A 24,575-nucleotide genomic window follows, 5' to 3' on the forward strand; every position below is an offset into this window, starting at 1 on the left:
AGTTTCCTGAAGCCAGCCAGGAACCTTTAATCTTCTGATTAGAGGTCAGACGTGTTATCCGTTGCAAAATACATTTTTAAAAAGTGCAATAATAAAATCTGTGCAATCAGTGGGTGTTTATTGTAATCAAATAAATATATGTCAACAATGAATCAACAGGAATATTGGAAGAGAGTAGAACAGGACAGAATAGCTTGTATATAATGTACAAATTATATTATTATGTAATTTAATGGAGCAGAATAGATTAAATACAATATGTTATTATTAATACAGTTATTATTTGAATAGAATGTATGTAATAATATATAACAGAATACTATGTGCATCTTCTTCACTCCCCTGTGTTCCTGCTGTTCCTCATGTGTCCTCTTTGTCCCCAGTTTGTCTTTGTCTGTGTATGTGTGTCTGTTGCTGGGCGTGGCCCTCCAGACTCCTGCTCCCGCCAAACCACCTGCACACCTGCTTCAGACGAGCTCATTAACTCAACCAGCCCCCTGCAGTATTTAAAGCCGGCTCTTAATATGCAGCAAAGGGCCGCGGGTCGGACTCGAACCCGGGTCGCTTATGACTGGTGAGCAGGTGAGCAGGTGAGCAGGTGAACCACCGGCCCCGTCGCCAACGCCACATCAGAACGTGATGAAACGTGCACCTAACACACAGCCCGTGTATCGGTTCGTAACAAAAACATGCTGCGAAACAAGGGATGAGCTGAAGAGTTCAGAGAGAAGAAAAAGAAGTCGCTCCTTGCACGTGCAGCAAAGTGCCACAAAATGACTGACTTTTCGTGTGGTGGTGCTGCTGTTACTTGTACCGGCTCCGGGACTGGCGGCGACAGGGGTGAACATGAGCCCGAAGAGACGGACAGCAGAGATGAGGGCAACTGTAAAACAGCAGAGTCAAATCCAGCATCTCAGAGCCCAGGCAGAGTGACATGGTAAGGTTGGCGATAGGTTGGATAGCTTGCTTTATCAGTTGCAAATGAGATAGCTTACAGTTACAAAAGTATCAATAAGACATTAATATGATGGCTTGCTGCTGATTTTTTTTTTCTGGATTTAATGAAACAAAAACTACTAAAAGGATAAGTCTTGTCCCTGTTTTTCTCAACCTGCTGTAGCTACTGTCTAGATGAAATTAGTCCGTCATATCTTTTCAGATACAACTTCTATTGAAACTGCCTGTAGAGTGGTGTTTTGTTGCCCTCACGTAGATGATTTGGGTTATAGACAGTGTCATTGTATCCCATGTGTCTAGCTTGGCATCATTGATCTATAAACATTTAAATCACAGACACTCATTTGTGCAGGTGGACAAATGCTTTGTGTGGAGAGTGGGCTGACCAGGGACAAATTCCCCAGCCACTTTTTTGCCCCAGTCCTCCCCTGGGTTCACCTCCTCCTGCTCGGCAACACCCTGCCTCACCCAGCTCCTCATCGTGTTTACTGTCCCATTCCTCTTTATACCATTTTGAGCCCTTGCAGCCTATGCACTCAATCACTTATCAGGTGACATTAAGTCTGCGAGGGTTCAGGACTTAGGCCTTAGGGGGGCATTGATGGTATCACTCTTCCTTGTATACCTCCTCTTCCTCTTGCCAGTCCTGTCTTTTCCTCTTGTGGGTGGAGTAAAGCACATCTGTCGCTGAAGCTCCTGTAGGTCTGGAAATAACCACAGGAACCAGAGATAGGGAGGCAGGCAGGAGAGGTCTGGGAGCTGGTTTGGTGGCACCTAGAGGTGGCCTGAGAGTTACCAGCAGATGGAGCCACTGCCTTTCCTCAACCGCAGGAGACAGGCTCTCTGGGCTCATGATGGTGGTCTTTCTCCAGCACACAATTCTTTTTTTAAACATTTATTTATGGCACATTTTGTTAATTTTACAATCAAGGAACAACAGAACAAGAAGACACATGTAGGTAATTGATAATAATAACAAAAGTACTAATAATAATAATAATAATAATGATAAATAAGATAAATAAGTGGGTATATATCAACATACACATATATGTACATACATACACCCAAACATAGAGTCGGCGTTCTAATAGTAGGAAATTATATATTCTCTGCATATACACACACTTATCGCTTACATAATATCCACATAGTAACAGAATATTTTACATTTAACATTGTGTATGTACTACAACAATCATAGCGATTAAAAGAAAAGGGGGGGCAAAAGAAACAAAAAGCAAGACAAAAAAAAAAAAAGTCATCTACTTCAATATCATAAAAAACTTTCCAGATTTTCCAAAACTTGTCTAACTTGTTCTTTGTGGTGAAGCTTATCTTTTCTAAAGCAAAGTAAAAAAGTCATTCCTGTCAGCCATTGTGAGGTAGCACAAGATTTTTATTTTTTCCATGAACAGGCTGTACATCTTTTAGCTTCTAGAAAACAAATATTGAGTAAGGATGTTTCATTTTTAGAGGTCACAAAGTCATCCAGGTAGATATTCAATAAACATAGTTTTGGATTGAGAGGCACTTCTTTATCAATGCTTTGACTGGCCAGAGTCAACACTTTCTTCCAAAAAGAGTGTGTCAGTGGGCATTCCCACATACAATGAAATAAAGATCCTTTCTGCTGCTTACATTTAATTGTTAATACTGCCTGGCCAGTATGAAACTTCTCAGTTGAAGATATTTAAAGAAATGTTTTGAGGGGATTCCATATGTGGCCTACACAATTATTCTGTTTTCTTTCATGTTTGCAGTATCGGAAAATATTCCAGGTGTTATGTAGTGTGGTAGTATGTAGTATTAAGAGCACAATATACAGTGAACAAAAATGGAAAAAAAAACCCCAACACCTTTTGTTTTTACTCCCATTTTCCATGAGTTCAATGTGTTCTCTAACCACACAAATGATTTTGTTCACAAATGTGTTTAAATCTGTGATAGTTAGCACTTTTCCTTTGCCAAAATAATCCATCCACCTGACAGATGTGGCATATCAAGATGCTGATTACACAGTATGATTATTGCACAGGTGTGACCACCATCTGCCTCATCCAGTGTGACACATCTCGTTTGTACAGAGTTGATCAGGATGTTGATTGTGGCCCGTGGAATTTTGGGCCGCTCCTCTTCATTGACTCCGTGACGTTGCTGGATATTGGCAGGAAGTGGAACACGCAGATCCAGAGCATCCCAAACACGCTCACTGGATGACATGTGTAGTGACTATGGAGGCCATGCAAGAACTGTGATGTTTTGAGCTTCCAGGGATAATGCACATCATGCCGCAACATGAGGCGATGACGACAGATGATTGGCATGACAATGAGCTTCAGCGTGCGTGCTTGCCAGATCTGGAGGAGGTTCTGCTGATAAGGCTCCAATGCTTGTGCCTGACTCAATTAAAGGGCCTGGGTCCACTGTGCCGGGCCTCTCCTCCCTGCAAAATATCTGCAAAGATATTGAACAACATTTGTGTTAGAACCAGAAATTATATAATAGCATGCAGTCTAGGAATATGCACCAAACAAAATACAAAATTCTGCTCAATGAACTCCTTGAGCATGACTTGCATCTCTCTTCCATGGACTCTCTCTCTCTGCCTTTGTGATGTGGCATGTCACATCTGTTTCTGTGGGACGCATGTGGCTTGCTTCCAGTTCCACCCACTTGGCTGCCCTGAGTTGCTGCAGGTCACTCTCATCCCACACAAAGACGCAGTGGATGAGTTAGGTCATGAAGATGATGAGCATCCAAATTGGTTGTGCATCCGGTGGCAAACCTCCTCATAAAGTGCCGGATGTCGAACCGGATCTTCCTGCCCAGTCATGCTCCAAGGATCATGTATAGATGACACTTCCTACAGCAGTCGCTCTTCATGTATAGGATTTGTAGCGGTGGCACCCCAACATCCTTGTAGCACCTCACATGACCCTCTGCCATCTACATCAGCCCTCACTTGCTGTGAGTACAGACATGACATGCTCTTAAACATTGGTGACTCAAGTCGCTGTAGACCGGGCCTGATCCACCTGCTTCCTCACAGTCTTCTATGTTGAGCTCATCTTGATGACCTGTCCAAAGAGTGAGGTGATGGAGGCCTTCACTTAATCCAGCCTGCTGAGGACATCCTGGCCGTATACCTGCATCAGTCATTGATGTTTTGGCTCTGCAGACATAGCTGCTAAGTCCCCCAGCTGAACTGGTGACATCAGCCCAGAGGAGACAGCACATGCAGCTCGTCTATAATCAGTGAGGAATTGAATTTGATTCTAAAGCCAATTTTCTGCATGCTGCTCCTCCAGCTGCTTTTGAAGCTTGCTGCTGCTGTTTCCCAAGCCTCACTGACGTATCAGACACACAATCTGCATGTCCCACCCCAGCTTGTTCGTCAGCAGACATAGGAACTGGATGAGGTGACCAATGTCTGGCTGCGAGATGATGTTATGTCTCCAGCTGATGGCCTTTCTATTGCAGCTCTTACAGGATAGATGTTTGGATGCCAAGAAATAAAAACTGCTGACACTAACCCCCTGTCTGACCCTGTGATGTAGTGATGATGTAGCTGGACACGCGAAAGCTTCCTTGGCATCCACAGGAACAGGGGGTGCCCACAGAACTGCTCCAACGCTGGCATGCCACAAGAGGTGAGTGATGGCTGAGGTGGATATCACCACATTCTGTCCACCTTCGCATGGTCCAGGACCTTAGCAGTCCAGTGCTGGTCCAGCTCTAGCAGGGGGGGCAGGCATTTTCTGCTCTCTGTTAAAAGAATAAGAGAGAATGAAGGAATGAATGAAGATATGTATAAAAACCACAGTCCCTTAATTTTGAAGGGAATACACTCGCAAAATTCACATGTGCTATTTCATAATACTAGTTTAGCATATTAAATATTCATCAGGAACCTCTAAGTGCTGGCGTCTTGTGGGAAAAAATATGCCCATCTCAGTCATTTAGTCCTGTACAGAACTAAAAACTTTTTGGAAGACATAAATAAAGAAATGGCGTGTATACTTGGTTATAATTTTCTACTTTTTGGGAAAATGCCAAGAAAAATTGTGGATTATTCTCAGCCCCCTGCGTAAAGCTTAGTAGTACTACCGGCTTTGATTGGTCAAGTCGTGGAAAACCCAACGAAGTGTGATTGGTTATCACGGTTCTTGGGGGTGGGGCAGCAACTGAATGGTTTAATCTTGCTAACTTTTTGGTAGCGATAGGCAACGCGATTGGCTATCACTTAATAGACTTCCTCGGCCGACAGATAATATGAGCGGAAGTCCAACTGAATGATGTTTGTATGTATGAAAACATATTCCTCAAAATGTCAACGAGAAAACATTCGAGCCAGCCAGGAGTCGAACCTAGAATCTTCTGATCCGTAGTCAGACGCGTTATCCATTGCGCCACTGGCCCACGTGATATAGAACATAATATGTCCTATATGTATCTTCGTTTACTGTCATATTTACATTTTCTGATATGTACACGAAAAAAATACGTGACGTTCTCAAACCCACAAAAAGACAAAACAAAGAAACGAAAAACAGTTACAACAGTTACCTGAAATGCCCCCCATTATCCAACAGATGTCGCCATCTTCCCTTGATATCCACATACTGGTTATCAACAGAAAATATTACAGAGTCTGTGTTGTCATCACATTAACTGGCTAATGTGTATATTTATGTAATAATGTGTATTCCTATTAACCACTGTTTACAAGAAAACCATATTTAGTAGAATCAAAATATTGCATAACTAAGAGATATAATAAAAAGAGTGAGTGGAAATGTTTGGTTTCAGGGATCACTGGACCTTTCTTACTGATGTTTGTCAGTAATTTGCTTTCTCACTGGCCATCAGACAGACATCCACAGCTAACCCATCATAAGAAGAGGTGGTAAAGTGTGTGCCTGTGTCAGCATGGACTTAAACCTAAAAACAAAGCAATCAGTGAGGTGTCCTTTTCCCTATTTACTTCCCTACTTATTTTTGGTTTAATCAAGGATCCATTATATTTATGACAGAATTTTCTTTTTCTTTTCAAGGTCTCCAGTCTGGATACACACTTACAGTATGTGGTCATAAATAGATAGGCAGGTCATAAATAGATAGGCAGGTCATAAGCTATTAATTATGAGAACATTCACAAAACAACTTTGCAGAATACATGCACACACATACACATACTGTACATACTTACCAAAATAGCCAATGAAAAACCACATGACTTCATCTGTCCTGGGGGGAAGCGTTGGTTTTATGTTCACTTCAGATACAGAAACGTGTCCATTTCTTAGTAATGTCTAACCAGTTACGTCATTATGCTTCTTGTACAGATTATAGTGGAACATTAAATTCAGATTCCTCTCAAAGATTAAGATCCTGGGTCTCCTTTTCTTATCAACATACGCCTTTGTGATTTTGAAAGGAAAACATCAATTACTTTTCCCAGTTCATGTAATCAGGGGTTACTTATACAAATTTATGTCACCTTGTTTCAATTTTTGTTTTCAAATTCTGTCAAGATTATGTTTACTTTATGTATGTATGATATCTTTAACATCGCCCTATCCACACTAGTTCCTGTAGTAACACTGAGATAACACATCTCCATGTTCTGGACTTGTTTCAACTCATTTTGTTACATATCTGATAAATTGAGCAAGACATGTAGGAACCTGCATTTCTGTGTCTTTGTTTATTTGTTCTTGTTTTTTTTTGTTTGGATGGGCCTGGGGAGCTATTGGACAGGTTCTTGCATTGATCAAGATATGGAAAAACATATAGGCCTAAGATAAGTCTCTCTTCAATCATAATTGTAAAGGAGACTGAGAGTTGTATTCAACTGTCAAAAGTACATTTGGGACACGATATCAGTGACGTTGTGATAGAAATGAGGTCTGTAGTTGCTCAATTTGTGGCCACCATATTTAGAATATTGGAACAGGATGTTACTCTGATTGTACTGATGCTGTTCTTTAAAGCAATCCTTTCATTTCCATCTTATTTAATTACTGGGTATATCAGACACAATATTTGCATTTTAGGAAGGAGATAACATTCAAGCAGGTGAACTCTCACTGATATCAGAGGGAAAACATTTTCATTTTGCTGATGCTGACTCACTATGATTCTGGGAATCTGTGATTAAATGTTCAAAACTCATTTCTGGTCTACGTGATGTAAATCTAGAGCTAGTTAAAACTATCCTGCTCACATTTTCAGCAGTTTTGCAGAGAGAAACAAACATCAGAGCGAACCACCAAACCACTGGGAAGCAGGGTGCTCTCATTTTAAGTAAAATGGATGAAAAGGCAAACAGTTACTATTATTAACAAAAAAATTAAGCAACAATTCTTTAAGGAAATCTGTACTTTTACTATTAAACTAATTTCATTCGTTAATACATCGTTTGCAATTACGCCAGTCACTTATTGCAACTGTATGTTCTGTGTTTTACATCATAAAACGCATAATAATGTATAAATTGACATGTCCCTCCCATCCCATCCGTCTCTGTAATGCTTTCAAGTACCCGACAGTGTATGAATCGAGCGCACCCACATACCTCTGTAACCCCGCCCCTCCGGTTAACTCCCCCAGTGACGACAAACGAATCCTCCCAATGCGGGGGCTCTGTGGATGGGCCCTGGCTGCGCCGTGGAGAAAAACGTGCCTTCATCCCGTGTGGTGTGTCAGTGACAAACAAACCAAGCCAGCGCTCAGGACCGCCGTGGAAGGGAGCGTGCTGTTTTCCACAAACGCTGCATCCACAGACAAACAGAGGGACTCATAAAGGGAAGTGCATGCATGCATTAATGTGTGTGCAGATATTTGGAGCTGGTGGAGATTTTCGAGGAAATTAAAAGTGGACCGCTGCTGATGGAGCTGCTGGCACATTGAGGCTGGGCTGTGACTGTTTGCATTGTTGCATATGTTTCCTCAAATGGAATAATTGTCCTCATGCATAAAAGGAATAACTGATAAACTCACATTTTCGTTCTCAATGGTGCTTGAAGGGTAAGTAAAAATTGAAATGTTAGTGCATTGTTTATTCTCTGAAATCATCACCGCGTGGATGCATGTATGCCTTTGTTTTTCAATCCATTTGTCCCCTCTGAATGTTTGTCAGCTAAAAAAAATCTACTAGTGCACACTTTTGCTGCACAGCATTTATACTCCTTTACCAAAAATTGTGTGAAACATGAGCATTTTACTAGTGTAGATTAATGTATTTGTGTGTGGCTGCTTGGCAACAAAACCGCCCCGGGTCTGTGCCTCTTGTGTTAGCAGAGAGATGGACGGGATCGGTAACACCATGCAGAAGAAGGCTGCAGAGCTGGAGCGGCTGGCCGAGGTGCTCGTCACCGGAGAACAGCTGAGGTAGGTCGGCTGGTCCCTATCCCAGATTCCCGCTGACACTGTGCTGCAGGTCACACAGTGTTTGAAAGAAGCTGTTGTATTCATCTCAGGGTCATCTGCAAATCTCTACCAGGTTTGCAGTCACCATTTGAAAGATCTGATCATTAGTAAATCCTGTATTAACACGTCAAACTAATCGCTTAGTTAGTTTGCATGGCAGCTCGCGCCTATTTTTGTGGCCCAGATCAGGATGAACAAGAACATGACAGGACATGGCACATTTAAATGAGAAAAGTGTCTGTTGTGATCATGTTTGACAGCAGGTTAATCATTAGTTCACCCTCATGCTCTACAGACAGTTTGCAGGTCCACTGCAGCATGCACAGTCAAACAAAGGCATCCACACATGCACAACCCTCCCCATGCAGGCTGCTGCTCCTCACCTATACAACATGCACCTTACAGCCTGGTGCACTGTACTGTAGCTCTTCACATCCTGCAGGAACCTCCTTTGCTAAGCTGCTGTAAGGATTGAACACATGATTGATTTGTGTTGCTCCAGTGTGTTACAGTGCCCTTTGAGCTGCACCGGGAATGATGAACCTACTAACCCAATATCATTACCATGCCCTGCCCGTTCGCCCTATCAGGAAATTGTACCACTCACCCTGCCAGTGTTGTTGACATGCTGTACTCTTTGACCTACAGTATGTAAAGAACACCCACATAACCCCGGTGGCGTTCGCTGGCTCACGCTCCCAGCAATGAATAGAGGCTCAGTAGGTAAAGCATGGCACCAATGCCTGGAATTTCAGCCCCCCACTGAACTATGAGGAAAATATGCTACTGAATTGTGTTTTCCAGCTGGGTGTGATAAGTTGGAGTTTTGCTGTTTGTGAAAAAGTACATGCTGTAACATTGTCCTGTTCTGAACCATAAAAAGTAACACCAAGTCATCACCTCCAGAGATTGATAGTTTGTGTCTGGACATACTCTTCAGGGTACTCGCACTTACCGCCAGTGTGTGTTTCCCTGTTTGTCATTGTGTGTGTGTGTCCCTGGCACAGCTGTATACGGAGGCTGCCAGCTGGCAGTGTGGCTGGTGTCAGTGAACGAAGGGTTGGTTGGGGTTGCTGTCCCATGGTCCACTGAGACGCTGCTGTTCTGGGGGAAGGGACTCGAGGTTTTGACATACAAGACTTGATCTCTGTCTTTCTGCCTCCTCTACAGACGCAGCAGTCAGCCTGAGGGCTTTTTTAGTCATGTTGTTGTTTAGCAGCATGTTGTTCACCACTTGTCCACCACTTTGGTCTGGACTGAAATAATCTCAATAGCTATTTAATTGATTGTCATGAAACTTGGTGCAGACATTCCTGGCCTACAGAGAATGAAGCCTATTGATCTTTGGTGATCCATTAAATTTCATCAGCACCTTGGTTTATGACCAAATAAGCTGCAGAATTAATGACATACTAATGAGCCTCAACTGTAATTTGTGTTTATTGCTATTTGCAAATGTCAGCATGCTATGAGTGCAAATTATATTAAATATTATACATATATTTTAGTATTTATCCCAAAGGACCACTGTCCCTGACTCACAGAGCACCTGGCATGGCTGTAGACTCTTGGTCTTGTTACACTGTGCAGTGTGAGCACTAACACACACACACACACACACACACACACACACACACACACACACACACACACACTAACACACACACACACGCACACACACTGGACAGTTCACAAATGCTGACATGAGGGAGTGAGAAAGTCACAGTCAAGTTCATTTTTGTGAAAACAAAATTAGACCTGATATGAAACACAGTTGGTGTAAAAGCAAGGAGTGTACCTAATCCACACCTTTGTTTGATCGTTTTATCACGAGTCCAGCTCATGGAACATGACTGACACAGTTCCTGGTACTGATAACGGTGCACTGGCTTTAAAAAAACAAAAAAAAAAAACATATCTCATTACACATTTGTGTCCCATCATGTTGAGTGCTCAATATCTTAGAGCAGATCCGCTTCAGGCACAATGCTGACAAACAGACAGAAAGACAGCTGCCATGATATGCAGACACATACAGCTGCTGTTGTAAGTCTTGTGACCAGTTCATAGCTGTGAATAGACAATTTGTTGCACTATGGCAGACTGTGATAGAGAGTGAGGCTTCATGGGTTTTTTCAGGCTGGGACTGCGTCACTATAGTCATACTGGGTGCCAGAGAATAATTCAGAAATGCCATCTGTTATTGTTTGAGCCAGCACAAGTTTAAGAAATGTTAAGAGAATAACCAACAGAGTAAGAGCACCTACCACAAGTCTGACAACTAAAACTGAAACAGCAAGATTGATGATTTAGCATCCAGCTCCATTTGAAATGATTTATGGGTAGATTAGACTGAAATTTTCTGAAGCTGTACACACAGAGAGAGGATGAAGCTAGACCTGGTTGGAAGTGAAGTCTGTAACTTGTTCAGCTGAGGTTGTTTGCCCATCTCGAGTCCTGGCAGAATGGAGTGTGGGCAGGCTTGGACTAGGACTGTCACTGCTAATCCAACGTGATTTTAGCCAGCTGCACACAGACTCAGCATGGAGTGGAACTAGCTAGCTGCAGGAACCTTGGCTGAGACTGTGGTGGGCTGTTTCACAATATTCAGGTTCAGCAAGAGGTCACTTTGATGATGTGAAACTATAGCATCCAGGTCATAGAAGCATGAGGGGTTTATCATGTCATCATGTAATCTCGTCACATTAGAAATCCCTGCAGACAGTGTTTGAATAGCATGCATTTATCCGGAGCCTCGAGGACTGTGTTTCTCTGTCTAACCTTGAATGAATGTTCAGGTAAATCATGTTTTCTAGAAGATTGTTTGTCATCCAGACTAATATGATATGCAGCTCACATGGATAACTTAAACAGGGAATGTAAGATGCCACCTTTAGAGGGTTACGTATCATTCTTATTAAATCCAGCATGAATTCTTACTGTGATTGACATTACAAACGGGAACAGTCCTTTAAAGTTCTGGTATAAACCAAAAGATCATTAATGTCTGTTGCCAGATGTTTTCCGGTGCTGTACCCTTTAAAAAAAAAAAAAAAAAGCAATATCAAGTCATTAATCGGTCACATGCTCTATTGCTTCACTAATAACAAAGCACCAGTGTTAATGCTAATGTTAAAGGAGAAAGCTGTTAATGTTTGACATTTTTGTTGTCGACAAAAGCCACAAAAATACCAAAACCAACAATAATTTTATCCAACTAGCAGGTGTTGCCTCTGGAGCCAAATTCTGATAGAGCTTATTCTTCCTGTCGTAGAGCTCTGTGCAACAGTGACATCCCTTATTACAATGAGATCACACACACACACATTGTAGTTTATTGGGAGTCAATCCCTCATGCACCATACCACTACTGTGAATACTCATTTATCTTATTTATCTGTTTTAATTGTTTTATTCTTATTTATTGTCCTTATTGCTGCTTGTTGTTCCTTGTATTGACCCAACTACTTTGCCTGTGAGTTTTTAAGTTGTGAAACAAGTGCGCTGTTTCCTCCTGCTCAGGTAACTTTTGCTAAAAACTGTGGCACCCAGCTGTTTTAGGAAATTACATAGCCATTTTCAGAAATGAAACTATGTGTTTGTGACCTGTATTTAAAGAATTACATCCTCAGTAGGAACAAATGGTCTTGGGGGCTGAGTGCCACAGACTGGGTAGGGAAGTGAGAAAATAGGAAGAAATGGACAAATATATTGCTGGTTTTTATATTGCTTTTCATTGGATTTGCTGACTATAATAAAAATATAGAATAATGCTTGCCTCATCCTCTTGTGCATTTAGCACAGTTAACACATTATGTTTCTGCTAAATATTTGTTGCCCAGGAGCCCTTACCCCAGGAGTATTTTAAAAGTACTGTTTATCCTTTTTATTGTTTTTTATGTTGAATTCAGTTCTCATCATATGTACCACAAGTGTCATTACTAGTACCTACCTCAGAGGTGTCAAAGGAAACACAATAAAGGTTTTCATCTAACTTTTAAGGAATTGTTTGTTTGGTGCCCACCAGGCTGCGGCTCCACGAGGGGAAGGTGATCAAAGATCGGCGGCACCATCTGCGAACTTACCCAAACTGCTTTGTGGCCAAGGAGCTCATTGATTGGCTGATCGAACACAAGGAGGCCTCAGATCGGGACACGGCTATCAAGATCATGCAAAAACTTTTAGACCAGAGCATTGTTCACCATGGTAAGGCTTAGGTGTGTGTGTGTGTGTGTGTGTGTGTGTGTGTGTGTGTGTGTGTGTGTGTGTGTGTGTGTGTGTGTGTGTGTGTGTGTGTGTGTGTGTGTTGTGTGTGTGTGTGTGTGTGTGTTCACAGTGTGTGGGGTCAGTCTTTGTTTGCAGTTTTCTTGTTTACTATTTCCTTTAGCTGCAGGGGTCTCTCTCCATCTCCTGCTCTTTCTTTCTTTCTTTCTTTCTGCATTGACATTTTCTGGCAATGATCAGTGCCTCTTAATGGATGACTGTCCATGTCTCCCAGCCAGTTTGACTCCAACGTAGCGTCTCACTACCTGCTTCACATTTGACCAGACTCTGAAGACGGGGACAGAAGGAACTGGCTGCCTCTTTCTCTTTAGTTGATGTTTAGACAGAGCTAACGCAATACTTACTTACCCCAGCTGTAGATTAATGATTTAATCATGTTTGGATTTTAGTGACTGCTTTATAAATACATAATCAAGATTATCAAGATCTCCTTATAAGATGCTTTTGCTTCTTATAAGGAGATTATGTGTTTTTGTAGACCTAGCCAGAAGTTAGCATCACCCTGGTTACCTCGCCAAAAAGCCAATGTGATTTTTACATTGGTTTTTGGATTATTGCAGAAAATATGATGTGTTACAAACAAAAGTTAAGTGTAAACAAGTGTAAAAAAGAAAAGTAAACCGTAAAGTTTATTCACTGTTACCTCAGTGACGAACATGAAACAGGTTTTTATCTTTTTTGAGTCTTATAATTTAAGTCTCTGTATGTTGGTCATGATACTAAAATATCAGGACACAGTCCAACAGGAAACATTAAGGCTGCCTGTAGCTCCGCCTGAGTCCATCTGTGTCTTTCTCTGTGTCGGGAACTTAGGTCAAGAAGTTGATAACAAACTTACTGCTCAGTCTAGATTATCCATGTTTCTTTCAACAGTATACAGTATGTAATTCCTACAGGTGATAAGCCCTTTAAACTGAAACAAACTGAAAAACTTTTTTGTTTTCTGTGCGTGTGTTTTTTTTCAGTGTGTGACGAGCACCGGGAGTTCAAAGACTTGAAGTTGTTTTACCGCTTCCGTAAGGACGACGGTACGTTCCCGTTGGACAGTGAGGCCAAGGTCTTCATGAGGGGCCAGAGGATATATGAGAAGTATGTTTGCGCACACAAACACAAACCTAAAACACAACAACACAGACAAACCCGCTGATTCCTGTTGAATGAATACATTTTTGGTTCACTTTCTCTTTCAACTTATCAGTGAGTAGCTTTAAAGGAGCTATTTGTAAATTTTGCTTTTGCTACATGGCCAACGTTAGCATAAACAACTGTCTACTTACCAGTATAGAAGAAACATTGCGAGTTCAGCATCAAACTTCATTCCTGTACTCACCACAAGCTGTCTCCGGCAGAAAGCAACACCAATCTTTTCCTCTACTGAAGTTAGCATGCTAACCAGCTAGCCCTGCCCCATGTTGTGACTCACTGTAGCCTCCAGTCTGCCTGGAAGACGTAGCATTGCTTAGAGGGTGTATTATAACTTCTCGTCTGGTAAATGCAATGATGGCCGAAGCTCTTGTCAAGCAACAATCACCACCACCCGCTCCCGTTAAGAACGCACATTCAGCTGCAGAGAAAATGTACAAATAGCCCCTTTTAAAGCAGAACTTTGACATTTTGGGAAGTATGCTTATTAGTTTTCTTGCCAAGGAATACATGAGAAGATTGACACTGCTCTCGTGTCTGTACGGTAATCATGAAGTTGAAGCCAGTGATCGGTTAGCTTAGCTTAGCATAAAGACTTTAAAATAATGCATAACTGTTTCTGATGTTTTGAAAACATTAGTAGCTGTTGATTCACAGCTATTGTGCTTCAGTTGATAAAAACTTACAGACTTAACTTGGTCAACACACAGTTGCATGATGTTTTTCATAATTGATAGCAAAGAAATGCATACAAGCTTAAAATAGCCATGAGCTATGAAAAACATCTCTCTCCGGGTTTTACTGTGATGCACTGATATAAATGATGATTGTTTGCGTGATATAAGGCTTATCTCCTCAAAGAAGGTACTGGTGAAGCATGCTGACCTAATGAACAGTGAACTATCACCGCATTATCTGATGCTGCCTGAACTTTTGGAGCTTCTTGGCCACTTGGCAGGCTGTGGCACATACCGTGTGTATTTCCTGCCTTCCTCTTTGTTTTCCTTTGTGAGAGTCACTGGCATTCTCCACAGCATACTGATAGAGTATGTCAGAAATGCTACCACCACTCATATTTTAGAAGATATTTTTTGTTTAGAGTGCATAGTATTGAGCTTAACTGGTTTCTGACCATGATAACAGTCAGCAGGAAGTGAGAAACAAGGGGGTGTTGGAAGTATTTTGACAAGAGATGACTCATAGCATAGAGGAGGGCAAAGGACACTACTAATGGGAATGTTTTTGTTTGTCATCAGCATTGTACCCATGATGCTGTTTTTCCCAATAGTGATGAGACTAATTGTTTCTATAGAAACAATCTTTCTGGTGCTATATTAGTGGCATCTCTACAATTTTGAATTGAACACACACACACACACACACACACCTACACACACACACACCTACACACACACACACACACACACACACACACACACACACACACACACACACATGCACATGCACACGCACAAGTAAACGGTCTGTAAAACATTGTCTAACCATGTTGCCGAGGAACTTCTGTCACAACAACTGTTTGAAATGTCTTCCTCCGGTTTGTTTATTGAACTTTGCATATGTTGAATTGACAATCGACAGCATGAGAGATCAATGTGAGAGACCTGTTTATTTTTCCAATGGAAAAACTAGATGTTGTACTGTTGGGTAGTCAGACTTTGCGCAGTATGTGTACAGTAAGTTCAAGTCCCACTCAGGACTAAAACTTGCATTGGAATGTCAATTGAATTTGTTTGGAAAGTGCTGAAATTGAGTTGAATCTTTGCAAACCTCTTACCAAAGAGCCAAATCATATGTTGGTGTACAATTATGAAAGCAAGCAGCACAAACAGCAATCCCTCCTGGATGGGAGATATTTGCCCTTTGCTCTGAGGCACTAGAGACTGGGAGATGGCTGTTTTTTTATGCTGCTGGACTATTACTTGTGCTGTAAGAGTAATTGTGAAGCAACTCTAGTTCACAAGCAAACAACCACCAGAGCAAGCTTGAGGGGTGTTTGTGTGCATGCGTTTATGTGTGTATGTGTGTGTCCTGGGCTGCACCATGGTGATTACATAAACACATAGCTTTGAGAGCTGAGACGACAGATGTCTCCCCTTGGACTATTTCTTCCTCTTATGCAACTGCTGTGTGTGTTTGTGTGTGTGTGTGGGGGGTGTCAAAGAAAAAGATATGAAAAATAGGTCTCTGTTTAAATGAGAGTGTCACTGTGTATGTGTTAAGAGAGGTACAGAAATATAGTTTGCTTATGTGACAAAGAGGTGGCCGGATGTGTGAAAGGGAGGGGAGTAAAGCTGTTGTGTTCTGTACAAAAAAAAGACTGTGTGTGTGTGTTGTTGGAGATTGTGGTCGAATTGTGTAAATGATTTAGTCATGCTCATATCATATGAAAAGATGATTCATTTATTAAATTTATTATTTATTTAAGCTTTATTTATCTTGGGTAGATTCACTGACATTGCCCTGTCTTACACTCACTAACATTTATACCAACAGTCTTTCCTGTTTTCTGTCCAGCTGTGGTTTATGTGCCTTGCTGAAAGGCACATCAATTACTTCTCTAGTCCACTTCTGTTCAGTTTGAAATTAAATATGATTAATAAGGAATCAAACCTTTAGCCAAACATTGTATTTTCCAAGTCAGTCGTAGTTGACTAAGTTACTTCAGTCAACTTTCTTCACTATCGTCTTAGTGAATATTTAGTTTTATTCACACTATTTGCTGAATGACTTCAAAAGTTCAAATACAATCTTTGCAGGTCCTTCTCCCCTGTCAAGTCTTTGTGTGTTTGTGCATCAACATTTGCTGCATCAGTGTGTACTTCAGTGCCTGTGAGAGAGTGAAAGAGACAGACAGCGCTGCTTATCGATTCTGTGGGTCTGTTCAAGGTTAGAAAACACCTCGGTTTAAAACAACAAGCAGTCTGTCTCTCACCACAGTCCTTGAAAGTTTTGCCTGTTTTAGCCCATTCACTGCCAAAATCCAATAGTTTACATTACTGGTGACCGTGTTTCTGCATACCAGTCATCCATCACACTGTTTTTTTTCTGTCAGATGCATAAATGCCGCTAAATCAGAGAGAGCAACACAGCCTTTCATTTCTAAACATAGCACAGATATAAATTAAAAAGACGTCTGTGTCACTGCTCATTTAGATGAACCTAAAACTTATAAACAACTGATGATGGCCGGCTAATTATATCAGCTGCTCTCCATGCTTGAGAGCAGATCCTAACATTTCCACATGATTAGCTGGTGACTGGTGCAATGTCTTTGGTTATTACAGTATGAACTCCAGCACACAGGGCAATTAACAAAGGGAAGTTTACCTTAAAGGCATTTGAACATGTTATGTTTTCACTAGGCTGAAGTAGCATAAAGTACAATAATGCTCATCTGTGCTGAAAGTCCTGACATACAAAGTAATGTTATCATCTGTTTGTTATTCCATGAGGTCTTTGTCAGGAAGCTGTGGAGACTGTAATTGAGATTAAGGACTGTATGAATGAAATGTGTTTGATATGAGAAGGTCATGTCAATAAAGGTTCAGAACGTGTTGGGTTTACAGTGCATGTATGCAGAGTAGTTTGTCTAACAGAAGTACACACTAGGGGCCATTTAGCTGTGAGGTTTCCACAAAGCAGCTGAAAAGGGCCGGTGAAGTGGGGAAATGTGTTTGCATATATAAACACCCTGAGACATCAGTCATGCAGAAAGAGCAACCAATTTGGTCTCAATTTTCTAAATAAGGGTTCTGAATTAGGTACAGTATTGTTTTTCATACATTTTTAACATTTTCCCCTCAGAGACTTCAACCACTGCTGAGACCAAACCCACAAGCAAATTACCATAAACAGGGTAAAAAGAAATCTTATCATCATGCAGAATATACCCACACTATGCCACAGTGTGTCTTACAGACATAACACTCTTTAAAACTGAACTCTGGGCCTCTTTGGGTGAACAAATGAAAATATATTTTTGCATTGTTTGACATTTTAATTTTGGCTCTTTGTGTGCTGTTTGGTCACTCCTTGAAGTGATTTAGAGAAAAGTACAACTTGATTTCTTCCACCTCAGCTACACTTAGAAATCACTCAGGTTCTGTGTTAAATAATTAAAGGTAAAACCTAAGAAAAAAAAAAGTCTTCTGTATAAACCTCTGTATCATTTTCCGATGTTTTAGTTTTTAAAAGTTGGTGGGTCGCCAGAGCCCCACCTTTATGCAAGACCAAGTCTGAGAGAAGGGAAAAACCAGGCTGTCCCACAACCACGTCTCAGTGGACGGACACCGCTCAGGCTGTTAGGTATGCTGACTGAACAACTACACTGAATGTATATCCAGGTCACAGCAGCTCGCCTCGTCCCACTTGAGTTCTCATGATCTATATACATACTGTATATACAGTCTCACAATCTACTGTACTGCTCATGTAATACTCAATAGGCTATTATTCGAAGCACTGTGCTTAACTTTGACTACAGTACTTTGAGTCAATCCCTTTGAGCTAACATAACATGATCTGTTGACTTAACATGTTTAAATGGATTAAATAGCATTATGTACGCAGCCAGGTCTTATGGAACATTATGTTCACTTCTTTCAACATTTGTATTATGATGTTGGCTGCCAATGTGGGTCATAGCAGTTGTCCTACTAAATTTCCTAATCCATCATAATTTGTCATCTGAACAAGACTTGTGTTCTGCAGTGTATTGACTTTATGTGACCGGAGAACACTCCCAGTCTTGGGTGTGTACCTCAGACCATTTTTCATAAATGCTGTACGTTTAATCTGGTGGTCTATGTTTTACTCAGCTCGGGGCTGACATTTGAAGAATACAGTGTCACAACTTTAATGTAATTCTTGTGGTCCTGGAGCTTTCTCTGGATCATCAATCATAGTTTAAATGAGCCACACTGAGAGGGCGGTTCTGGCAGAAAGGACTCAAAAGAATCCAAGGCTTTTTGCACATAGGAGGCTTTTTAGAGGCTGCACCTGATTTAGGATTCATTTAGTTTAATTTCACATATTAGGATCCCTATTTAGCTTAATCAAAGCAGAAGCTGTTCTTTCTGGGCACTGATGGTTTGGCCACTAATGTCCTGCCTCCCATAAGATGTTAAATGTTCTCCCAATAGACAAAGTGAAGGCTTGTCAGTGCCTGAACAATTTTGCCTGCTCCGTACACAGCCATTATTAGTCATTACTATATAAAGTGTGAATTACCTATGTGCACAGGGCTGGTTATCTTTTTTCTGATTATGGATAAAAGAAACAATATTGACTTTTGGTTTCAAACTATTTGAAATGGGAAACAAACAGTCTTCTCCTGTCTGTGTTTAGACTTTGTTTCTCTTTATACTACATCACTTGACTTTCTCCTTTGCTCCTGTCATAGTTACTACGTTAGGAAGTTGCCTAACAATAAAACGTAACTATGGGTCATAATAAGTTTCTTACAGCTTTGTATTTAGAGTGGCATCTCATTTCTCATCTAAGTCTCGGCAAGAAAATGAATGAATGTATTTCCCAAAACGCCAAACTGTTACTTTGAGCCGTCGTCTATCAACCTTTTCACTGGAATCATATTTATCTCTTGACTGTCTGACTGATCTGTTGGAGACATCTGGGGTTCACATTAATAAGCTTTTAAGGATTATCTGTTTGTTGACACAGGCAGACAGTACTCTCTTTTCTGTCCTGTTTGGACTGGTTTAATAACGCTGGTGGTTGTTAACGTTTCTTGGCCAGGAAACATTCCCTCAACTATGGGATGTGACTGTTAGTACAAATATTCAGTGTCTTTATCTTGTAACTTTTAGTTTTTCATAGACTCAGTTCATAAGATGTATGAAATTACAAAGCTGCTGTCATCTATAAATTGTATGTGTCTGTCTTTGTTAACTGTCAGGTGTGTAGAGCTGATAGTTTGGTGAATGATTGATAGCCATTAAAATGTGTGGGAATATAATTGGTGCCAACAAAACACAGCCAATAAAGACGTGGAAAGCTGAGCGCTTCTTTCCATTTGACGGTACACTTCATGTAGCACATGTTTAGACATGTACGGGTGTACCACAGAAAGCATATTGTTTCTTATGAGCACTGCAGGGCTGTGTTTGTATTGTTTGAAAGTTCATGTGACAGTGTTTGGGTGAGAGTGACGGGTGTGAATGTGTTTTTAACAGAGAAGCACAGGGAGAGAGAGTCAGCAATTTTGTTCTGTGCATGTGTGTACTTGTCTGTTTTTGTTTGTTTGAGTGTGTGTCTGTCACCTGGTGCCATCCACAAGAGATCACACCACTTATTTAATGTAACCCTTTGATTATTGGCTATTCAGGATCACACACATCCATGAATAAAACGGGGGAAGTACAAGCATGCGTGAGATATTTTTTTCTTGCTAGTTACTAGAGGCAATGTGAAATAGCATTCACTACTGTGAGACAGTTTGTTGTTTGAGCTTTTACATCCAACTGAGCTGAATCCACAAAGTCAAACTTCCATTCTCTGCCAGTGAAGCAGATCTAGAGGGTTTCTCTCAATGTAATTACCTTGTCATCATGCTAGGCTGATCTGTAGTTTTGGTGTATTAGGTTTAGGAATACCATTAATTTAGTTTTAAGATTCACTCTCAGTGCCTCCACTTGTGTGGTTGAAATGTTAATCCAGACAGAGGTACAGTGCAGCGTGTGTGCATTTTCACTGAGCAGATTACAGAGCGGAGTAGAGAGCTGCCGCTTTGGCAGATTTTCCCTGTCGAAAATTCTCACTGAAGAAAGTTTCAAAATAATGCCATTTTACAAAATATAGAAAGCAACACTGGATAGATAAACAGTTTTATGGTGGTTTATGTTACTGTATGAGTATTAGTTGAAGCATTTCTATGAGCAGACAATTTTTTCCATGAGGTAGGTATACACTGTATATAACACTACAACAGTACAGCCAACACAAGAACAAAATACTGCAATAAATATGCTAAATTTATCCAAAATCAAAAGCTGAATTGATTCCAATTGCTGAATTTATTTATAGTCCTTTATAAAATCATATAAAATATCTAACTTCACCTCAGAATTATTGGAGTAGGCCGCTGACTTTTAAGCTTTGTGTTTCTATTAGATTGCTTTTATAATGCAACGTTGTAAAGACATGTACAATTAAAGTAACAAAGGTTTTCCCTTTTCTCTCCACAGGCTGATGAACACAGAGAACAACCTCTTACAGACCAGGGAGGAGGAGGGTGGGACATTCGAGCGGACGCTGGTGGCCTCCGAGTTCATTGACTGGCTGCTACAGGAGGGGGAGATGGCAACAAGGGAGGAGACGGAGCAGCTGGGACGGAGGCTTCTTGAACATGGCATCATTCAGCACGGTGAGGGAAGATGGAGCAGCTGTTCATATTGTCTGCAGCCTAGCTACTGAAATTTTTCTTGTCAAATATTAATATTAAACCCCCTTCAGGGGTCATACATTTAACAGGGGGTCTTGGTATTGACAGACTGATGATCTGTGAATGACCCATGGTGATAGTAAAGGTAGCAGTCCCTATAAGTAGTCCCATTTCACCTCTGCATTATCCTGTAAGATAGCTTTACTCAGCTTGACTGATTCTGATGTAGCTCCTCTTTAACCTGGGGACCTTGCCATTTATAGCGCCTCCACTCTTTTAGGTCATGCAATCTGATAACTGTTGTTGACTTATAGTATGATTACAGTCCTATCTGCACACTGAAACACACCCTTGTGACTCACTTAAAAAAGTCCTTGTCAAAGTCAAGAAAGGTTGAGTCTGAGCTTGCAGCAGTTTTCAACAAGGAGGGGACCCAGTTGACCATTTTAGTGCCATAGATATGAGTAGATAGATGTAACCTGGATTCTAGTTATACTTTTCTGTTTAAAAAATAGCTCTAGTCCTCGCACCTAAAAGCAAAAAATGGGTTAACATAGTCTCCAATGGGAAACTGGAAACTTTAAAAATGGAAACTTTGTAAGTATAGCACCCACTCTCATCCTCTCCTAAAACTCATTCCAGCTCATGGTGGGCTCCCAGCCATTCTGAACTAACCCTGATTATATCTCACACTGGCTGGGATTATGTTTTTCCACCAGTCTTGATTTCCTGCACCTCCTATGCCCGACTTGACCTGACCTGTCTCAGGACTACGGTCAAGAGTGAGTAGAGGTACAGAGTGTCGCAGTGGAGAAGAAAATGTGACCTGAATGTCTCGGGCTTCGAAAGGTCAACAGGTTCTACTGGCTGCAGGACTGGGAGCAAGAGATCATATTATCTGTGAACATGTGATAAATGCACTCTTGTTTTACATGATTGGCTCAGCTTATAGTCTTAGCACTGGTGGAAGATGTAGTCCGACCCTTTACTTAAGTAAACGTACTAATACCACATGTCAAAATACTCCAGTACATGTAAAAGTTCTGCATTCAAAATGTCAAGTAAAAGTACAGAGGCATTAAAAGTAAAAGTGCACATTGTACAGATGGGCTTCTTTCAGTGCTATATTATTATATATTATTTATCACTGGATTATCATGAATGCATTGCCCAACATGTAAGCAGTATTGTTGTAGTGTTGCTGGTCAAGGTACTGTAATCTGTTAAATATCATATTTAATCATTTTTATTTATTTTACAAACTGATCACATGTTTTGGATATTACAATGTAAAAATACTGTTATGTTCAGACAGTCATGTGGACAGGAGGAAATAATTGAAACACAATACAAGTACCTTAAAATTGTACTTAATTACAGTACTTGAAAATCTTACAACAGCAACTTGTTTACAAGGGAGGAGCAAAAGAAATTTCTATCTGTCCAGTGTGAACAGAAAGAGCCATCAGAAAACAGGTAGTCGGGTACCACGTTTTATTTTCTGTATTAGTGCACATTTCTTTCCTAGTTTATTGGGAGGTTTAAGAGGAACTGAAGGGTAAAGTGCTTTTCTCATTTATTTTAAAAGAGCATTAGAGCTTCTGCTTATTGTGCGGTGTAATCAAACATGTTAATATCCCAGGTGTGAGTGTGTGTCTGCAGCCCCTCGTTAAGCCATAATTGGCACCAGCTGTATGAATGCTTTGGTTCTCTGTGTCGATAAGGCGTACAGTCGTTATCTTCTGGCTGGTAAGACTTCTAAGCTGTTTGTTAAAACATTTTTGGCTCAAAACAGTTCTCCAGAGTACTGCGACAGTTTTTGCATTTGACATTTTGTTTAACAATTCACCTGGATGCTGAATGAGCTTCTGTTGGGTCACCACATGACATGAGATTTGATTTGATGCTGATGTCTGTGGTACACGCCCGTGTCTGATTGAAGTCACATGGCCTTAGTGCTTTTTTTTTTTTGCTTCATTCAAACACAAGCATTGAACATGTACATAGCTGTCGACGCAGCCAGGGGCTGGCATGTTGAACCATTCTGGTGTGGATTACATGTAAAGTACGTCATAAATTACCCCTGCTGCACATGATGGTTGCCATAATGTTTGATTTAAATAGTTTTAAACAGAGAGGAAATGATTTATCATATGATGAAGAGCAGAGTGAAAGTAATTTCTGCCCTCTCTTCCGTTTTTTTTTTTTTTTTTCTTTTCATTTTGCTCCTGCTTCTCTTCGTCTGCCTGATCGCCTCTTGTCACACAGTAGGCCCATCTGCTCTCTCTCACTTCCTCGCTCAAGAGCTGTAATAGAGCTGAGCATCTCTGGGGTACTAGGAATGTGGTGTTCTTCAACACACACACACACACACACACACACACACACACACACACACACACACACACACACACACACACTGCAGCGCTGTGTGTTGTCACTTCACTTAGTTAATGTAATGCAGAGCCTGCTCTGCTTCCTGCTGGCCTCACAGAGGCTTCATAGTGTCATCCTCCCTCTGGAAATAACTGCACTAGTGTTACACGGATGACCTATGGACTTTTCACTGTGTATATTGCTGTACACCCTTTTGCTACATTAGGGATGATAATGAAAAAATAATTTTGTTTTATAAAGTGTTTACAGGCCCTCTGCACATTGTAAAGAGAACAGAGAATGAGATAACTAGCTAGTCTACATTCCTGGTCTCTGCTCTGCTGGGCAGCGGTCACACATTCATACATGTAATGTATAGGGGGCAAGTCTGGATGGATCCACATTGTGTTTGGTTAGTGTGTTTACTGTGGGACAGCTTGGCAGTTGTTTTTCTGCATTATGCATCTGAATCATGCACAAAGAGACAGCTTTAAAACAGCGTGTACATTGGAGATAATGTGCATAAGCAAATTAAGAATATAAATCTCATAAGCAGTCAGAGTAGGGTTTTGTATCGTTGTGCCAAAGGCATTTGGCCAATAGCAGGCTGGGTAAGGCTTTATAAATCTTAAACTGAGACTGCTGGTGCCGCAAGATTTTCCTAAATCAGTTAAAACTGAACAAGAGAAACAGCGTTTCAGTTGTAGAGCATCATGCACCGTGCCTTTTCACTCATGATAAAAGGACTTTGTGAGGCTGACAATAGCTTTGTACCCACAGGACGTGAACTGACAATAAGGAAACACACTGGGTGTTTCTTATTATGCTCTAGGCTGATAAATGAATGGTAACTAAGTAAATTAGCATCAATGCTGATAAATGAACTTGCATTTTTTGGCATAATGTGCTTTCACAGTGTTGGATATTATTGGCCAGCTACAGATTGGCCACTGCCATTAAC

General features: G+C 40.9%; 1 protein-coding gene, 1 long non-coding RNA gene and 1 other non-coding gene across 4 annotated transcripts in view; 1 reads left to right on the plus strand and 2 right to left on the minus strand.

Moving 5' to 3' along the window:
- Nucleotides 1-1,735: 1,735 nt before the first annotated feature.
- Nucleotides 1,736-7,670, minus strand: LOC130171743 (uncharacterized). Its single transcript, XR_008828199.1, has 3 exons — nucleotides 7,538-7,670; nucleotides 4,494-4,725; nucleotides 1,736-3,414 (listed from the first exon to the last, which is right to left on the minus strand). It is a non-coding gene; the product is annotated as an uncharacterized LOC130171743 (long non-coding RNA).
- On the minus strand, nucleotides 5,307-5,379 carry trnar-acg (transfer RNA arginine (anticodon ACG)). Its single transcript has one exon. It is a non-coding gene; the product is annotated as a tRNA-Arg (tRNA).
- Nucleotides 7,671-7,675: 5 nt separating the features above from the next.
- The window catches only part of deptor (DEP domain containing MTOR-interacting protein), a 32,716-nt gene continuing 15,816 nt past the window's right edge, over nucleotides 7,676-24,575 (plus strand). Inside the window, exons 1-5 of one of the 2 annotated variants that reach the window (XM_056379863.1) lie at nucleotides 7,676-7,989; nucleotides 8,263-8,352; nucleotides 12,419-12,597; nucleotides 13,641-13,764; nucleotides 21,042-21,220. In XM_056379863.1, coding sequence (XP_056235838.1) covers nucleotides 7,976-7,989; nucleotides 8,263-8,352; nucleotides 12,419-12,597; nucleotides 13,641-13,764; nucleotides 21,042-21,220 — 586 coding nt within the window. In that variant the 5' untranslated portion in view covers nucleotides 7,676-7,975. Of the gene's footprint in view, nucleotides 7,990-8,259; nucleotides 8,353-12,418; nucleotides 12,598-13,640; nucleotides 13,765-21,041; nucleotides 21,221-24,575 lie in introns of both variants that reach the window. The other variant, XM_056379862.1, reaches the window with a different exon arrangement.

This window comes from Seriola aureovittata, chromosome 7 (genome assembly GCF_021018895.1).
Source record: "Seriola aureovittata isolate HTS-2021-v1 ecotype China chromosome 7, ASM2101889v1, whole genome shotgun sequence".
Lineage (NCBI taxonomy): Eukaryota > Metazoa > Chordata > Actinopteri > Carangiformes > Carangidae > Seriola > Seriola aureovittata.